The sequence below is a fragment of the Ambystoma mexicanum genome, chromosome 3q, assembly GCF_040938575.1.
Source record: "Ambystoma mexicanum isolate Mex_15411 chromosome 3q, UKY_AmexF1_1, whole genome shotgun sequence".
NCBI lineage: Eukaryota > Metazoa > Chordata > Amphibia > Caudata > Ambystomatidae > Ambystoma > Ambystoma mexicanum.
Genome location: NC_090926.1, coordinates 1,092,090,573 through 1,092,110,534, shown reverse-complemented (window position 1 = coordinate 1,092,110,534; position 19,962 = coordinate 1,092,090,573). Strand labels below are relative to the sequence as shown.

Genomic DNA, 19,962 nt, shown 5'->3' with positions numbered 1-19,962 from the left:
CACAAGCGCCCTGCCTAGCTTACCCTGTCAGAAACAAGGAGTTCTTCCTGGAGACAGGGTTCTCTAATACGTGCTTGACGGCAGTATTATACCAAAAACATGACAAGGTCAATAAAGTAATCTCCTATGCGAGCAAAACTTTATCCTATGTGGAGGAAAAATTCAACGATTGTGAGAAGGCACTCCTGGCAACGGTGTGGGCATTGAAGAATTACCGCCCGTTTATCCAGGGGGAACACATCATAGTGGAGACTCTACACCAGCCTCTGCAATATCTCCAAAGTGACAGAATCCGGCCCGGAAATGTGAGTAATTCCCGAATTACTTCCTGGATTCTGTCAATGCAAGGCTTTCCTGTGGAGGTCAGATATGGCCAAAACAAGAAGAGTCCACTCGCGCAAGGTCTGGCTGACTTGCATGATTGTGCCAGAGAAAACTGTCTCGAGGACGAAAGTCTAAAAATCAAGGACAACACGGAGGCATACCTTAATTCCCCACACAAAGTCTTTGAAGAGGACAAGTGTGAGGGAATGCCCACTGTCTATGTGGATGGATGCTCTTACCATGTTGACAACAACGGGGAGAAAGAACTGGTGGCTGGCGTAGGGAATGCATGGGTGAATGAGTCCCCAGAACCCTCCGCTGGATACAAAATTGGTCCCCGAAGTAGTCAGGTGGCAGAATTGATGGCTGTGCATCAGGCCATCCTCACTGCTGTCCAGCATCAACTCCACGAACTGGTCATAATCACAGATTCGGATTATGTACGGAACGGGTTCGTGGAGCACCTGGTTAATTGGAAAACCAGAGGCATGTTATGTGCTAACAACAAACCCTTGAAACATGGGAAGTTGATCCAAAACATTGATGATCTGGTCACATCGAATGGGATGACCATCTACTGGAAAAAGATCAAGGGTCATTCCAAAGTAGAGGGACCAGACAAAACTGGAAATGACTTAGCTGATCAGCTGGCCAAAACCGGGGCCATCCAAGGGGATCTAATCGAGATTGAGTCCCTGTTGGGGGAAATCCAGGTCACTGATATCACTAGGTCCCAGACAAATGCTCACAACGACCTTTCAATTGCACAATGGAGTAAGGAGACCCCTGATGCTGATTTGATTACAGCTCAGAAGGGGGATCCAATTATTGGTAAGTTTTACCAACACCTTGAGGACCCTGAGAACTTTCCCCTGACGGATACCGATTACACTGGGAAAGAGGACCTAAGAGTGTTGATGAAATGTCCAAAAATGTTCCGAATCCAAGACGGTTTGCTGGTAAGGAAATCCAAAGCGGGCCACGATCAGTGGGTGGTTCCTACCTCATTCCGAAGCCTGATGTTAAGTCACGCCCATGATGCGGCCACCGCCGGTCATAGGGGGTTTCACACAACATTGGAAATCTTAAGAGAGGTTGCATACTGGCCACACATGGGGCAGGACCTCGACCAATACTTGAAGGGGTGTCTTGTGTGTGCACAATTTCAGCCATCATCCCTCACGCACCGTGCGCCTCTCCAAAAGAGGGGGATGACACTGCCATGGTCAGATTTACAAATCGACTTCGTAGGCCCCGTGATTCGCTCAGCTAGGGGGAATAAGTACATGTTGACCGTCACATGCTTGTTTACCAAGTGGGTGGAATGTCTCCCAGCCCCAAATTGCAAGGCAGAAACCGCAGCTGCCTTGATGATTAACCACATCTTTTACCGTTTTGGTCTACCTCAAAGGATTGAGTCAGACAGAGGTAGCCGCTTCACCAGTGAAGTGATGACAAAGATGTGGGAGATACTGGGGGTCAAGAGAAAGCTGCATATTGCTTATAGACCAGCTTCTTCTGGGGCAGTAGAGAGATATAACCGGACAATTGTGAGCATATTAAAGAAGTTTGTGGCAGATTCTGGGCCAAGTTGGGATATCCGATTACCTCTGGTCCTAATGGCCATCAGATCTACCCCTTCATCTGCAACCAAAATGTCACCATTTGAGTTGATGACTGGGCGCAAGATGGTGCTTCCGCAGCATTTGCTCTACAGGACCCAAGAGCAGACACTAATAAATGCCTCCACAACTCATGAGTATGTGGAGAATTTAAGGAAACACCTTCAACATGCTTTTGCTTATGCTCAGCGGAATCTAGAAAGATCAGCTGATAGCATGAAGACCCACTATGACCTGAAAACTTCCAGGAAGGAATATCAGGTGGGAGACCGGGTCTATCTATACAACTTCCAAAGGAACCAGGCCAAGCAGCGCAAATTTTTGCCTACATGGAAGGGACCCTTTGCGATCATCGACAAGATCTCCCCTGTGGCCTACAAGATCCGCATCCCCAAAGGCGGTTCGGCAGAGGGGGAAGACAAGTGGGTCCACATAAACCAGTTGAAATGTTGCCATCCCAGGCATTCTCTGCAACGACTGGAGGAATTCTCTGGAATCCTAGCGGGTACTGTCTCAGACTAATTCAGTTCCAACCATAAAACATACCACATCTAGTCTCTAAAATATTGTGATTTGCATGAAACTGTCTCTTAGTTATACTGTTTTTTTTTTCAAAATAAGAATGTAATGTTTTGTTATGATGAAATGCATATGCTGCCCCACTATCTCAACAGTGGTGGAAAAATGTCTATGAGTAGGTATTGCCGCTCTTCCTTTGTCGTCCTAGGAGAAAGAAAACCAGGAGACGGGCCAAGGACGACGATCCGGAGACCGGGAGCAGAGACGCAAGGGGCCCAGTGTACCGCCCAATATTCCCATCAGGACCGGCGAGGAGAACCGATCGATCCGACCGGATGGAGGAAAAGATGCTGAACTGTGCCATCTATTGGAAGAAGATGAGGAAACATCCCAGATCTTGCGGGTCTCACCAGTGAAGGATCAGATGGCCACCGCAAGAAGGGGGGCTTGTGGGATGTATTTACCCATGCATCCGAGCCCTACCTCAAAACTGTGCAGTACTGACATGAAAACATCATGATGGCCAGAGCTTCCCAGAAAATGCACAGGGAAATGCATGAAGAATAGGCTGCCACTCATTTTTGCCGATGTTATGGGCACAGAAGGAAACTGCCTAAAACCACCATTGGACTACCCACACAGTAGTCTGAAACCATTGGGAATGGCAATGCTGATTGCCAAAAGCAAACCCATAACTGTTGGGAATTCATTTTCTTAAATCCCAAAAAGGGGTGCAGTACCAGTACTCACCACTATCCAAAAGCCGGCGTTTTAAAACAACACCAGATTTTACTTTTTGCAAAACTGAATAAATGAACCCAAAACAGGCCAAAGAAAGACTTACTGAGAGGTGGATCCAATGTAAAGTTATATTCTGAAGTGACTTGAAGGTTTATAACAAGACTGGCTGAGCTGGGGATTTCAGCAATTTAAGTAAATTTGGACTGAAAGACATTAAAAATCTAAGTGTTTAAATTGACTGAGTGGCCTACTTTTGAGTGTCACATAGGTTGCAATTGTTTAAATGTCATAGTTTTAAACTTAGAATCAGCATTCTAGCTGCATATGTGAAAATGTTTAGTTTTATTTGAATGCAGAAAACTGGGGAACAACAAGTGACATTTTATCTGAAACCTGGCTTAAGGAACTGAATTCTGCCTGGCAACTACCCCCATCAGGAGTGAAACTTGAGTCACAGCTGTGTTCCCAGACCTAGCTGCCCTTTTGCTGCTCACACCAAAAGGGATATGACACTTCCCTGATTGAATTACCTGGGCTCTGCAGGAAATTGAACAAAGCCCTGTCCTGACTCAGGCAAAGGTTTTATTGGCGGCAGTCGTAAATGGAGCTTCCTCCTGAAGCAAAGGGGAGGGGCACTGCCTGTGAGAGCAAGCTGGCTTGACAGAACTGGAAAAACCAGAAATTCAACCTTGTGCTGGAGGAAAACCACACCCCTTTGTGGCCAGAACATAACTCTAAAAAGATGAATAACTCATAGTACGGACATGTGAAAATTGTATAAATGACACCATAATTCTTGTGATTTTTCTGCCCACATTTTAAGAGGTTTTTCGAACCGGTGGCATGTTCAGGGGGGTTTTAGCGGAAAAGAGGATATTACTCAAAATGTGTGCATGTGAAAAATCTGACACTTCATCAACTAATGTCCATACTCCTTGCGCACATGTGTGTAAATTTGTGGGTAATGTCCGGAATTGCAAACCAGTTAAAAAGTGCAAAATATTGCCATTTCTGAATGCAAGCTCCCAGGAAGAGCAGAGTTTGAACAGGAGATACCTCCTGTGATATGTGAGGGGTGCATATGATTTTAAAACAAGATGTACCTCTGCAAATATGTATTTGTTTCAAATCTAGATTTGTGTGTAAGTTGACAGGAGGAGTGGACTTTCTGCAGGCTGTAAAATGACATCACTCTGACACAACTTAGTTCCCCCAATCAAGTGAGAAATGGAAGTTTGACCAATTAGAAGCTGAGAGAGAGGTAGGGTTAGTGATGCTAGAACACACCCACATTCTAAACACATAAAAGCAGAGAGACAGGACAGATAGGGACTTTCAAATCCATTTGCAGCTGGAAGCTCTGCCGGGAAAATCCATACTTTACCTCCATCAATCTCCAGAGAAAGCTGTGCAGAAAGATTCAGACTTTAAATCCCTCAATCTTCAGAATCCAGTGAGAGAGCAGACCCAGATCACTGTGAAGTGCAGAGACCAGAGTCCAGTTTAAAACCTGACCAGATCCATGGCGAGGCCCATTTCACTCAAGAATATAGTGTGAGTACCTAGAAAACTGTGCAGAACCAATCTCTTAGTTAAAATAATATAATTCAATCCTATTTTAATCTAAGTAGAACTGTCTCCTAACTGTCAACTGTCATTTGTAAAGCTGTCACTTGTCATTTTCTAGTTGCAAGCTGCACTTGTCTTTTTGAACTTTAAAATTTCAAATCTGAAAAACGACCTTTATTTAATCGCTCATATCTCCGCAACCGTTGGTGCTAGAGACTTGCAGTAACTTTCCCCTGGAAGCTGAGAATCGTGGCTTTCCTACGAACCTAGAACCACATTCCCCTTATAGTTTTGCCGTAATCGTGAAAAACGCACTCGCGAATTTTGCCGCGATTTGCAAATTTCTCCACGTGTGAAAACAGAAGCTTCTTGCTTTCAGTTGCTAAAAATTCGTTTAACCTGCTAGTTACACCCTAGATCCTTGCTAAAGTGAGCCTGGACTAATATTAACTTGATTTCACTCACCCTGAACCTCCTAGAGGGAATTAAAAGCATTTTAGCATATTTTTCACGTTATTGCCAGCACATATAAAAGCATTTTGCCTGTGTTTTCAACTTCTGTAGTCTAAGTTGCTGGGGTGAACTGAATTACATTTGAATTGCATTTCTGAGAATTGTGTGCCTTCCTTCCACTTCCTTGCATTGCATAAAAGGGGGGGGTGAATTGCCAGAGAAAAGTGATTACATTGTTTCGTTGAAATCATATTGAGTATTTTCTGTATTGCATTCATTGAATATTGCATCCACCTGAGCTTACATAAAGCATTCTGTACCACCTTCTTCTTTTGTTCCTATTCACCTGTGTGCTATCTTATCCATTTCATGTCAACTCCTTAGTGATTATAAAGAGGTGTGCTAGTGCCAGATTCTCCGTTGTTAATCTTTATCATACCAGATTAAGTGTGATATCCAATTATTAATTTATTCTAAAGTGTAATATATATATATTGTTTAAATTATCAATTAAACCTTTTAACTTGCAAAACAGAACTACTTCTTGGCTCAGTGGGGTCAGGAGGATTCCAAGAGAGGGGTGTTATATAGGGGTAGTCATCCAGAACGCATGAACTGGACATAAAGTTATATCAATAAGGGTTTTCATTCAGTATTATAGACCAGGCGTTGACTTAGCTGTAGGGTTGAATTGAATCCTCTTACAGCTGCCAGTGCCGTGTTGGGGCTTTGATGACTGCTAGTCCTCCTCCTGCCTGCCTGTGTGCACCTGCCAGGGTGTATATTAGACTCATTGAGTCTGTGCTTGGGCCCTGGCTGGCATGCATGGGCATACAAGTAAAAAAAAAAACTGAAAACAATTCGACAGAACGGTGTAGCCACACGGACGCAGTGGCAGACCGATATAATTTGAAAAAGAAAAAAAGAAGGCTAATGCGGTTCAGCGCACCAAGGCCTCTGCCTTGCTGCTGCTGGCGACAGCTAGCCTTCTCAGCTAAGAAGTGCAGAAAAAAGAGTGCCGTGTCTAGCCTATACCAACACCGGCATAAAATAAGCACTGGCGGGCCCCTAAAAGCAGTGGGGCTCATTGGTTGATGTCTACTTTGCCTATTGAGTAATCCAACACTGACGGCTGCCACTTTGAAACATATTTCTCCAAGTCCAATCCTCAAGAACAAAATTCACTCCCTTTTCGGGTATACACACACAATATATTTGAATACAGAAAACCTAAATAAGAGTCATTTACACAGTCAGTAGCTATCCTGTGAATCTGATGCGTGCTTGTGGGCTTAGCTTGACACCCCTAGTTTGAAATGTATGTCCCATAATGTAATATTCATGTATCACACGAGGGTAAGCTATATCACTTGTGATGTACTATTTGTACCTCTTAAAGTACGTGGAGTTTTCACCCTGTTGTTTATCTATTTCCGCAACATGGATTTTGAAAGCTTTTATCTGTAGTGTCCCTTAACCTCATAGGGCCTCATCACGACTTTGGCGGTAACCCTTAAATCCGGCTGTAGCGCTATTACCGCCGGATTTAAGGGTCCGCCGAATCAGGGCTTCGGCGGATTTCGCCCCAGCTCTGAGCTGAATCCACATCATTGAGAAATTTAAGACTCACAAATTGTTAAAAAGAAAACAAAAACAGGACAAAGTCCTTCTGCTTTTCCCCAGTTCTGTGGAAACCTTCCAATTCCTTATCCACACAGCTTGGTCATGCTTGCCTTTTATCAAAAGCTGAGGGACCTGCCATTCGGTGAGGTTCTCTAATCCTCAGTTGCTTAAAGTCTATGTAAGTGAAAACACACAGAATGTAGGGAGTGCTCTGGTATTCTGGAAAGTCTGGTGACATGCGACCTTGTCTGAATGGATGAGTGTTGGAATGATACAATGTCATGCAAAGGATGGGAGGACTACACTTGATGGCCTTCTCCAGAGAAGACCGGATGCTGGACTCTTTCCATCTGAGAAGCAGGTGAGTCTTTGCGTGTAAATACCCTCCTGGGCCTTTGATTAGCTGTTTTGTATCTCTGCTCGAGCCCCGTTGTGCGACCTCTCCCCAACCTACCCGCTCTGTGCATCTGCTACCCCTTCCGCATTCCTCCCGCCTCCCAGACCGCCCACCTCCCCTGACTGGTCAGACCGCTGCTCTTAGTTGACCTTCCCAGGGCAGCCCTCTTCCTGGCAGCCCCATTGGCTAAGGGCCCCAAGGCAAAGGGCTGCTCCTACATTGGCGGCTCTAAACTGTGTCTGCAGGTATCATCAGGGAAAGCCAGCGGCCAGCCATCAACCAGCAGCGCATATCAAGGTAGGTGTGGTCTGGGTGGGGAGTAGAGCAATCACTCTAAACTGTAAGCCCTGCCACTCTACCTACCCTCAGAACATAGCACACAAGGCCACTAATACTAACCGGCTTCACAACTGGTGAGTTTTGTGATTACCCGAGCCTCATTCAGACAGTACTGTTGAACATTAGCCTGTGTCGTGCTCTTAGAGAAGTGTTAATACTGCATTGAATCACATCTAGAGAGTGCCTCTCTTAGACAGTACTGTGAATATTAGCCTGCACCACATCAAGACTGCACTGTGACGGGTACTGTATTGTTAGCCAGTGCCACATTTAGATATAATTGTGAATGTTAGCCAGCGTTGCATCTAGATATAATTGTGAATGTTAGCCATTTCCACACTTGGTTAGAATCATGAATATTAGCCTGCCTCACATCTAGACATGACTGTGAATGTGCGCCATTGACACACTTAGATAGATTTGTAAATATTAGCTCGTTCCACATCTAGACAGGATTGTGAATGTTAGCCATTGCCACACTTTGATAGAATTGTGAATACTAGTTTGTGCCAGATCTAGACGGGACTGTGAATGTTAGCCATTCCCATACTTTGATAGAATTGTGAATATTAGGTTGCGCCAGATCTAGACAGGATTGTGAACCTTTGCCATGGCCATACTTGGTTAGAATTGTGAATATTAGCCTGTGTCACATTTAGACAGGATTGTCTATGGTAGACATTGACACACTTAGCTATAGTTTTACAATTGCCATCATTACTGATATTACTATACGAAACCTAGGCCCCACTCCAACAACACAGGACTGTCCTCTATTCTCTATTCCTCTATTAATGTTGAAACCAACTGCATTGTGAAACTAGGCCATCTCTGCCTATTATATTGTGAAATCTACTTTATCCTGAAACCTAGGCCTCTCTCCCACTATACAAGACCCTCAAATATAGGTGTAGCCCGATCTTTGCCTATTATATTGTTAAACCTACTGTGCTGGGAATAATAAACACAAAACCCAGGGGTAGCCTCCATCAACGTCTGTTACGCTTTGAAACATACAGTATTGTGAAACCTTGGCCTTTCCCCCACTGCACAGGACTCCCAGGTGTAGGTGTATCCTCCATTTCTGCCTATTATATTGTGAAACCCACTGAATTGTGAGGCATGTGCCTCTCTCCCACTGTACAGGACTCTCAAACCTAGTTAAAGCCTCCTTTACCCAGATTGTAGCGTTAACACCTACATACAGGATACTTTGAGAACATCCTATCAACCAATAACTGCCTTTATACCGTAAAACAAAATGTATCTGAAACTCAGGCCTCATTGGTATAGGACTCTCAAATCTAGGCCTGTTTCCTCTACTGCACTGGACAAAGATCGCCCCAGCTGAACAATTTTGAAGCCTACAGTACATATATCTCACACCAACAGTGTGGACACAGGCCACAGGCATGGCTAAGCATCCATGCACGGTAGAATGCTGCTATGGCTATCCTCATCCGGTCTTGCCTCACATATAGTCGTCCAGATTGAAACACCTGATGTACCTCAACACCTCTGCCACTAGCATTCAGCGACTAACCACTGAAAGGAACCTGTTATAGCTGGCCACACATCGACTCTCTCAACAATAGCAATCTAATGCAAACCCTCAACAGCATCCACATGCCTGACCTCTCTTTGGGATGCTTAGTCGAGCCTTGCCAGCCACCCAAGTCCTAGACAGGCAAAATGCACACATGCATCTCATAAGCTAAACTCTTTAGAATTTTCCACCACACTGACAACGGTCACCGAGGGCTTTCCAACCGAAAAGAAGGCCACACAAGTTCCTAGGAATGTGGGGAAAGAGTGCTATATAAATAACCAAATACAATACAAATGCAATACTTTGCCTAAAGCAGACCAAGTTCTGTGAGAGGGAAGCAGAGATTGGTGGGTCCAGCTGACAACTGTCTTGAGCTGTAAAATGGCCATGTCACGGGGGACTGATGGGAAGACACCGGGAGACTGATTTCAAACAGAATACTGTAGCATCGTCAGTGCAAAATGTACCTTGCTTTCTTACCATATTTAAAGCTGGTGGGGAACTCATTTATACTGAATGGATAGCATTTTCTGTGCAAACATGCAGAGTTTCTTTTCACAATAGTTAAGCAAATCAAACGCTCTGTTTTCATCTAGGTTTTCTGAAAATATAATTGTGAACTGGTGTACAGCACTTCACAGTTTTACAGTACGTTATTACATTTTCAACCGTGGAAAAAATAATTATATAAAAAGAGAAATTCTGAGTACAGCCATGCTATTCTAGCGGAATGAGATGGGGTTATATTTCTATCCTCAGAAAATGATGCAATTCAATATGGCTATGGAAATCTTTCTAATGACATTGCGCAGAAGAGAGAGGTCCCTGAATTAAATAGACCCAAAGCGTCCAGGGGAATTGGGAGGATAGTTCCGAAAATTATAAATTCATGTTTGGGTTGTAAACGATCCAATATCCTGTGCGCTCTAAAACTGCAAGCACAGCGTCCGTAAACCTACAGGTCTTTAGTGCAACCTACCATAGTTTGTATTTTACATGCACGCCCACAGCGCCATACACATATGTAAGAGTATTACACAAATGAGGCCTTGTAAATGAAACTTCATGTACATGTGATGTTGATGATCTTTGTAAAATCTTTCTCTGATTGCACCACTTGCCATTAGAAAGTAAAGCACCTTTAGTGATTTGGCATTCTACCAAACTAAAGTAAACTGAGTAGTCTATTGTTTATGGTTATTTTTAACACACACTAGCCAACAAATGGAAATGTTAAAATTGAATTGCATATTGTTACTTAAGAATGTATAGATAACTAGATTTGATTTTGACAAATGGGTGTGTGTTTTGTATAATTTAGTGAGATTTGTACAGGCAGATTAATTCCTCTTTATTTAGACATGCTGTCTGTGATTGTCTAACATTGTTGGTGACCTCTCCAGTGTGTAGTTAGGGGACCACCATTGGTTTTAGTATTTTACTTTCATTAAATAAATCAAATATTAATCCCAAACACAGTCTATTTGTTGTCCCTACAATGTTGGGGTGGGATTGTGAAATAGTGGGTGTAGGATCAGAGATGCTGATGAAAGGTAAAGGTATACTAAGTTATATTTCTGAAATCCAGACACAATACCCAACAAAGTCACCATTTTCCTCTCAATCTACCTGTATGGTAATGACAACATATGCTCTGACACCCGCTGCAGGTGCATTGATCTAGGACACACTAAGTCATGTACAGGTGAGTGTGAGGCGTGTGTATACATGTCTCAGCTCCACAAAGGCGGAAGGTGGAAAGGCAGTATTGCACAGGAACAACCACACAAGTGCTGTGTCTGCATACATCTGTCTATCTTCCAACTCTCTGAAAGGAGCCTCAAGGATCCAGGATATTACCTAGAAGCAAACTCCTTTTACAAAATAAACGTGCAGGCATTTGGTTCTTCCAAAGTTGTTCTGCCCTCCATTTGGACATGGAAGGGTGTTCAACTCTTTGTCACCACAATGTAATGGTCTTCTATGATGGGAACAATGTGTTCTGCCCTTATGCTTCCTTTGCTATTCTGATGCACATTATAAGGAACTGTCTAATTACAGTAAATGCCGAAAAAAGGGAATATGTCGTTTATACTTATCTTGATACACTACTCACTGCTTAGCAGTGGGTATAGTTTAATGTCACAGGAAACAAGTGTTCCTATTAATCTGGCTCTGTTTTTGTTTGTAATAATTATCCTACGACATATGTGACTACACAAGTTCATTGCAGGTCCAAGTGTTTATGCATAAACTCCAGTTGTGTCTGTTTTTCAGATGATTCTCTCCTTGTGGGCATTGACTTTCCCGGAAGTGACATACAGAGAATTCTGGCCCCGGACGCGCAATGCTGCCAGGTCTTTTGCACTTCCCATCCTCGATGCACCTTTTTCACATTTGTCGCAAATCTCCCTAATATTCCCAGGTACTGGTTGAGTATAAATGGAAAACATGTATTCGTCTGCATAAATATCTGTGGCTTTAGTATGTAATATAATAGAGAAACATACATCAGCCTGGGTCAGTAAAAGAATGCATGCCATCCCAGGCAAAAAGTGCCCCGACTCCCTTAAAATACGGTCAAGTTTGATTGTTTGAGTGCATTTATGGCAATATTCTGATGGTGTCCTAAACAGCAAGCAACAGTGTCCTAATTGCATACACTGGCCCAATGTCAGACCAAGGACATGGTACAAGAATCGCAGCCTCATTCTGTATTGAGTGTCATAACTCATTATGTGAAGGCATGTACATTGCGGCTCCTGTACCATCTCCTTTATTAACTCATGAGCTGAAGATTTGTCGAGGTCAGGCCAAGTTGGAACGTCTGTGGCCCACTGAGAGAAACATAATCAGTGAAGTGGAATGAAAGGTCGTTGGTAAACAAAGGCAGTCACGAGTGAAAGACACCAGCCATCAAGGCAGTTAGCCACCAGAATCATTAGAAGCACCTTTCGTTCCCTTCACCGCCTCCTACTCTCATATGGATATGGTCGCACTCAGGCCCGGATTAGCCAGTAAAGTCCCCGAACCAGAAAGATATTACCTGCTTAGTGTGTTGTTCCTGGTTTGCACTTCTCTGCAAATGTCTCCTATTGGCTATTCCTTCTATGCCTCTGGCGATGCTTGCAAGCCGATAGGTTCCTGTCGTTATGTAGGATTGACCTGGGCATGATCAACAGGTGGTAGGGTCAATGGAAGAGAATCTGTGGGCGTAGGGATAAAATGCATGCAGTTGGATGTTGAGCCAGTCTGAGCCAAGCTCGTTAAATGTTGGCACTGGTAGAAATCGAGTGTACTAGTCCCTAATTTTTAGGTTTTGGCTTGTGACAATTAATGTCGATCACAAACATAATATGAGTGGAAATAGGGGAGGAGGGCATTCTTGGATAGAAACATACACTCAAATAATTTCCCCATGTCCTTGCACTCCCCACACTCATGCCATGCAGGCATTTGCTGCCTGTGCCACAACAGGACTTGCCGGTGGCTCATTTATGCCATCATTCACATTTAGCAAGTCAAATGTACAGAAAGACACATCTGTGCTGAACCTCAGCTTGTTTATCCAAATCAATCAATTGTAACCTTGATTTGTGTCTCACTAATGGCTCCTGTTCTGTCAATGTTTTGTCAAATGAAAACATGCTTATCAAGATCTGATATGGCATTTATAATGCGTCTCTACAGTGTTTCTAGGTGCGACAAGACAAGGGCGGGAACAGAGGGAGGACAAAACAATGGTCTTACTAGGCCTGGTGTCATTCAGATTGCGCACGTGCAGGGATGGGGACGAGGAGAAGTGGGAAGGGGACGATGAGAAGTGCAAAAGGGGGATGGAGAAAGGCAGGTAATCAAAAGTACAAGCAGTGGGTGGCTCAGTGCAGGTATTCCGAAAGTGGGTGGCTCATAAGTGCAGAGAGAGGGGACTGTAGGGTTACAGATACAGACCACAAGAGCTGGGGGAGCCAAGAGGTAGTGCAAGGTGCAACTGGATAGGTAAGGACCTGGACCCAAATTCAGGAGGTGGTCAGGTGACCAGTGCGTGGAGCAGATGGGTCATCAGCAAGGGAGAGGAAGAGAGAAAGGGGAAGCAAAGTGGAAGGTCTTGAGTTGCCTCGGAATAGGAGATGGTTCTGCTCGAGTTCGAGGAAGACAGGGAGACTGTTTTAGTGGGAGGCCCTCACCGAAGAAATAAATCTGCCCCCAACTCTCGCTTGGAAAAGGGACTGACCCTCAGAGAGTTGGAGGAGGATGAGAGGAGAGCTTGAGATAGGAGATACTTAGGAAGAGAGAGTTGGAGGTAGTGTGGTCCCAGGCCCCAGAAAGCCTTGTGGACGGTGCAGATGGTCTTGAACTTTATTCTTGCCACCACTGGGAGCCAATGAAGAGATTTACGAGCTGGAGAGATACAATCCCTGGGCTTGAGGACAAGGACAAGTCTCGCAGTCCTGGTTTGCATGAGTTGCAGTGGAAGTAAAGGCAGGAAGATTTAGAAAGAGGCTGTTGCAGTAGTTCAGCTTGAGAGGACCAAAGCTCTGGAGAGAGTGTGCTTTTGGGGGAATGTGTGGAAAGGAAGAACAACTCTGAGGAGGTGCAGCCGATAGTTTGACTTCTCAGAGATGTTGGAGATGTGAGGAGAGAAGAAAAGGGTGGAGTGGAGGATGACCCCAAGGTTCTAAGCCTCACAGGTTCGAGCAGGAATAGGGCCCAGGTTGGGTGGCCAGAAAGAGCGAGGAACGGAGGGAGCTGGTGTTCCGATGAGGAGGATCTCCGTTTTACTGGCATTAAGGCAGAGATCATTGGCAGCACACCACTCCAAACAGATAAATAGCATCTGCTTTGCATTAGTTCGTAGTGCATAGTTTTAAAAATTTGAAAAATAACAACACTAATAAAAGTAGTAATGTAGCTAATAATAATAATTGCAATATTCCTGTTGGCATTAATAGAATTATAATTCCAAGTACTATGTTTATATCACAAGCTATTGCCAGCTCTTTGAACTTTTTGAAACACTGTATGATGGTCGTGTGACAAAGCAGCCCAGCCCTGGAGCTGGAGTGGGGTATGAACTTTACTTGTCCATTGGACATGTGGAACTACTGTATCACGTGTACTACAAGGCATATTTTGCAGGCCTTTTGAAAAACAGGTTTTGGATGGGTTACAAATTAATGCAATTTCTTAAGCACTGACTAAGTAATCAAACGGCTTCTAAAATTATTTATTTGGGAATTTACCAAGCCCTACCATGTATAAGGGACAAAACATGTTCTAAGATCAACGATTACCGAATAAATAGACTTCTTGTTGAAGAGAAAAGCTTAGGAACAGCACTTTCCCCTCAAAGCTAAGTGATGCTGTTTTAGGCTGGTTTACCCCAGACATCCACACTAAATATAAAACTATTGATTGGACAAAAGAGGAACTACAAATGAAAGTAATTAAATGTTAGATTGCCTAACTAACATTCTAATACAATGTAAATAAATTACACTTCTACAAATCTTAATTCACAAGGCATCACTATATGCAGTGCTTGAAGTCGGAGGACGACTAGAGGAAGGGACTCAGCTCGGGGAGTGGTATGGTTTGGTTGGGTGGCAGGGCTGAGGGATATGTGGCTCCGGCAATTGATTGGCTCCCAGGCAATGGGAGCCAAGCAGGAGAGGCACATGCACTAAAATCATACTGTTGGTGTTCTTGCAGGGGTTAGGAGCCTGTGATTAAGAAAGAAAAGGAGCAAAAGGAGAGGAAGGGGCACCAAAAAGCTTGTTATCAGTCGACCCCGCTTCTTCTTTTGTTTCTTCCTGAGAGGCTCCAATCCACTGAGGCAGCCATTTAACTCAATTTAGCTGTGTGGTTAAAAGGCTGTCTGCGATCTTGGTGTTTCTGATATAGAAACACAATAAAAGGGAGCACTGCTATCAGACTTCATGGTGCTTCCACCGCTCCTATTTTCCTAATTAGATGTGCCGAACCCATAGGCAGCCCCTTAACCATGCACCATTTTAATGAAAGCGCTGCCTGAGGTGGTTGGCGCATCTGGGGCTAGTTGAAGGAGACCTCAAAAGCAATTTGTGGGGACTGCCCAGGCTCTGCCCCAGCTATCCCTGGCCCACTTAAAGCCCCGACTATAAGCATACGTAGAACTTCATAGAGAAGGCTTATACTAGTGGGTAGAAAATATAATGGCTTGGCTTGGACTCTCCCTCCAGGGCATGAACTTTATTTCACACACTTATTTATATCACTACATGAGCCCTGGTGGTTAGAGAGTTGCCCAGGGTGCTATGACATCCAATGGGGTCCTTGTCCACTCAAAAGGACACAGAGAGGCAATGAGTGCTGTTGACACACATGTCAAAGAGATCGCAACTGAGTTGGTATAAGGGGACAGCTAGGGATGATAGTTGAGACTCAAGTGTGCATGACCTGGAAACCCTACTCCTGTTATAATATCCAAAGTTATTGTTGGGGATTAAATTAAAATTGCCTTTTTTCCATGTCAGTTGCTGTACTTTATGTAGCTTCCTGTCTTCAGTGATGTCAGAGTCTCTGATATCATGAAGGTTAAAGTGCATGTGATACTGCCCTGTGTGACTGCGCCTGTTCTTCCCATGCAGGTTTTCCTGTTTCCTGAAGCGCACCGATAATGGAGTCCCACTGGTCAGAAACTCACTGGCAAACGCGGTATCTGGGTTTGCGCTGGATTCTTCAGCTGTAACAGACATAAGTGGACTCAGTAAGTATTGCCGCCTTTATCTTTCACCTTGTAATCAAGCGGCTGATTCCTTCCTTTTAAATCATAATCATTTAAATAGTAATGTTAGGTTTATATATAGGTCTTCGTGCAGGATTCATCTCGCTTCTATGCACCTCAATGCATGGGTATCCATTTTATTATCTCCTGAAATGTACTGAGTCAACGTTTGATGCAAATATTCATCAAGGCCTTGGCAAACCGTTTGCACAGAAAAATGAATGAGGACATTTAAGGCCATGGGAGTTTATTTGAATGGCCAGGACAGTTGTGTGGTGTTGAATAAAAACGGAGTTGCCAGGCTATTTACAAAAAATCATTATAACGTGAAGTCTTGCGAGGTATCAATAGTGCAAACCAGATCTGACCTGCATTATTGCTAATAGAGCAGGTCAGACAGGAAGCGATGTTGAGAACCTTCCCATTTGTTTGTTTCATGAACATCGTCATTCGTCTGGGGGCTTTTTATCATGTCATGTCAAGGTTCATTGGTTTAATTAATTACGGGGTGGGTAATAGCCTACTATGATTACTTATCTGATTCATGACGAACATACACACCCTTAGCACTTAAGGATAATACATAACAAGTCCATGAAACTGACACAGAAGCGGAGTGATACAGACATAGGTGCCCCAAAAAGGTAGGCAGTGTTATTCTTGATTTCCTAGAGAGTTCCTACAAGGAGGGCTGGGGGAAAACCAGCAATAGAGAGAATTGCACTAATGCATACCCATTCTGGGAGGATGGATCTTAAATGGGTAGGGGTTTCTACAAAATCTTCAAACAATATACTGAAGAACTCAAAACGTCATTGAACTTTGGTTAAAAGGCCATATTATGATCAATTATAAAACCAAGAAATTTGACACAAAAAGCCTGCTGCTGTGTTTGGTGCTACATTCATCGCCATAGGCTCTTTGCTGCCCCCAACTGTTGGTGCCTGTCCACTCGCTCATGACCAGTGCACCGCTTGAGATGTTATCCGCTCATGACACCTGGTCACAGTGTTCATGGAGCAGGATTGCTGTTCATAGCTTAAGGAATGAAAACAGACCCTAAAGAGTCCAAATGAATGGCTGAGGCAAGCCAGTGGCCATATATGAAGATTACAAATAATCAGAGACAGTAAGGATCCTTAAGGAACTTCACACAGTGTAGGGCGAGGACTGGGAGTGCACAGGGACAAAGCAATGGATTGCAATTTATTAGTCAAAAAACACTGGATCCAGGCAAGGGCAGTACCCCCAACCCAACCCCACCCCCTTCAGTCTGCCCAGCAGCCATCACACATGGTCAACAGTGTTACACAAGGGCAAACGGATGAAGAAAAGTCCAGTGCAGTTACTATCTGCTGTTCTACTAAAGTCCATGAAATAGTGCATCACCAACTTTCTGTTCCTAGAGGGGAAAATTCTAACCTGCTGAAGCTCAGGGTAGTGAGAAACTTCAATAATGTCTCTGTAGTTTTGACCACCAAAATCAATAACGGAATGGGCTAGACATATGCTTGGCTATTAGGTAAAGTGAGGGTTTCATAAGTAGGGGGTCGTCCTGGAATAACTAAAGGCAGGTGATATCACCCGGCGGCTAAGAGGACATTGACAATGTTGAGAATTGCACATAGGAATTATAATGATTTTTACCAGGCAAAGATATATGTTTTAGATTGAAGAGGAAATCCTTGTAGCTCACTTGGGCAAACAAAAAGCAAACAGCAAACAGGGTGAAAACAAAATGCAAGGGTATCACTCTGCATGATCTGATTATGGATTTGATCAATTTCATCATAAAAGAATGAAGCAATCGAGCAGCAAAGCTCAAGGGAGAGGAGAGTGGAGTTGGTCATATCTTTTGACCATGACCATGACCATGAGAGCCTAATGTGCTAAAGAAAAAAATGCAATGCCATTGCATTTTTTTCTTTAGCACATTAGGCAAATGATTCTCTCTGGTGGAGCACCGTACTGTGTTTGCAGTGAGTGTTGTCGTTTGACCATTGCAAAAGTGGAAATTGCAATGAATGTTTCGTGCTCATCATAGGACTGGCACATTTCCTTTCCAGTGTTCACTTCGATCGAGGAGTGGATTATTTAACTAACACCTTCCCTTACTATAGAGTCTTGGTTTTTACTGGAATTAAGTTGTTCAGGTTTTTTTTTTAACCCAACCTTTGCAGCTAAATTAGACCTATAACAAAGCAAATTTCCCATATAGCTAGCAGAAATGTTGACATGGAAGAAAGTCTGTTTTCAGCTTTATATATATGATATCGGCATATTTCTAGTGCAGGTCGGACAAATGGATGTGTCCAAATGGAGCAGGCCATGAGCCTGTGGAGAGTATCCACCACCCTCACAATTTTCCATTAAAAGATATTTGTTAAGCGTGGAAAGATAGGGCATACCTCCGGAAAATCACTGCTTGTTTGGCATTATGTGGATGCCCCAAGTGACCTGTGGATATTTGTTTGTCACCTCAGAACCTCATGAGGATCTAGGGGGACCCATAAATCAGAATCCAGTTTACCCAGGTCAGTTTGGAACATCCATAATTTCATCAAATCAATCAAAAAATGATTGTGAGAATCACATGTATTTCATGGAAATATAGTAACACTGTGCAAAATATTGAATATGAATCTAACAATATGAAACACATTGAGCAGTGTGAAGTTTGAATATATTTTAATTGCTGCAGATCATTAGATTACTAAATAAATACCTGCCATGCTTAGGACATTCTTCATTAAAGTTTGTAGAGACTAACAACCTTAATTAAGTTTTGGCAGTGTTGCCTGTGGGAATTTCCCACAGTAATTTCACCAAACGATATGGTTGCTGGGAGTACATTTCACCGAGACGGGCCATTTTCTAAGGACTTGTAAGCATAATTTCCAGTTTAATGGGGCTCTTGACAAACTTTTTGATTGAAAATTACATCCAAATCCAACCAGCAAGTCAAACGTTATTAGCTTTGCTCTGCCTCTCTGCTGTAAAAAGCACCAAGGCTGACATAAAGGTTTTAAGCAGAAAGGGGCAGCCCCTTCTCTGTCAAATATTTTAAAAACGACTGAATGGATTTACCCCAAACCAGTCAAGAAATGTAAGTACATGCTTTGCACCTAATTTGTTTCTTATTTGGTCCAAATCTGCCCAGCGGTTTTTGAGCTACGGCTGTTCAAAAACTGCACTTTTTGTCTATGTGAAAATGAATGGGCTAAAATCTGTGAAACTGGGGTGTTTTGTTTTCTTAATAACTTTTTCATTTTATTATATTTTGTTCCCAAAAGATTGGGGGCCCTTGACAACCCCGTTTTGATTTGAAAATGTCATCCAAATCCAATCATCAATAGAATTTGGGGGGGACATTTCTAATATGCCTCTCAGCCTCTCTGCTGCAAATCACCATGGGAAAAAATGTAGCTATAATTCTGGCAGAAGAGGAAACCCATTCACCATTAACTACTGGACGGAATAAGGACAGACCCCCTTCCCAAATAAATAGAGTCAACGCTTAGTGCCCAAGTTGTACCATACCAGGTTCAATTTTGTCCAGTGTTTTTTGCTGTGCGCTGCAAAGCCATTTTGAATTTTTCTCTATGGGAAAATGAATCGACCAAAAACAGCATTCGTTTGGTTTCTTAATAACTTTTTCATTTTTTAAATAATCTTTCTAAAAATGTTCAGTCTGAGGGGGAGTGGGGATGTGAAGGGGTAGGGCAGGCATACCTTTTGTTTGCCAAATATTAGCCAAATCCATCATGCAAGCCATAAGTTATTAACAATTGTATTTTCTAGTTTCCTATGGAACTTGGTATTAACCTTAATTCACACCCACAGAAGACAGTACATGATGTCATTGAAAAATTAAAGCCTTGGGGTGAACTACGATTAATTTCTGGAACAAGCCAGCTTGCAACAAGATGTGTTTAGAGAGGTTGTAGAGGGTTCTTTTTTCTATAAAGAGGCAAGATAATGTTGCAACAATGATGTGGCTGAATACTTCTTTCTATATCAAATTCCAGACTAACACTCCTGATGAAGGATACATTGATCA

The 19,962-nt window shown here is 43.2% G+C and overlaps 1 protein-coding gene across 2 annotated transcripts in view; it reads left to right on the top strand.

Moving 5' to 3' along the window:
* LOC138447635 (coagulation factor XI-like) overlaps nucleotides 1-19,962 on the top strand; it is a 160,654-nt gene that overhangs the window by 69,602 nt on the left and 71,090 nt on the right. For both annotated transcript variants that reach the window (XM_069603840.1, XM_069603841.1), the window contains exons 3-4: nucleotides 11,414-11,561; nucleotides 15,766-15,884. In XM_069603840.1, the coding sequence (XP_069459941.1) occupies nucleotides 11,414-11,561; nucleotides 15,766-15,884 (267 nt within the window). The remainder of the gene's footprint in view (nucleotides 1-11,413; nucleotides 11,562-15,765; nucleotides 15,885-19,962) is intronic.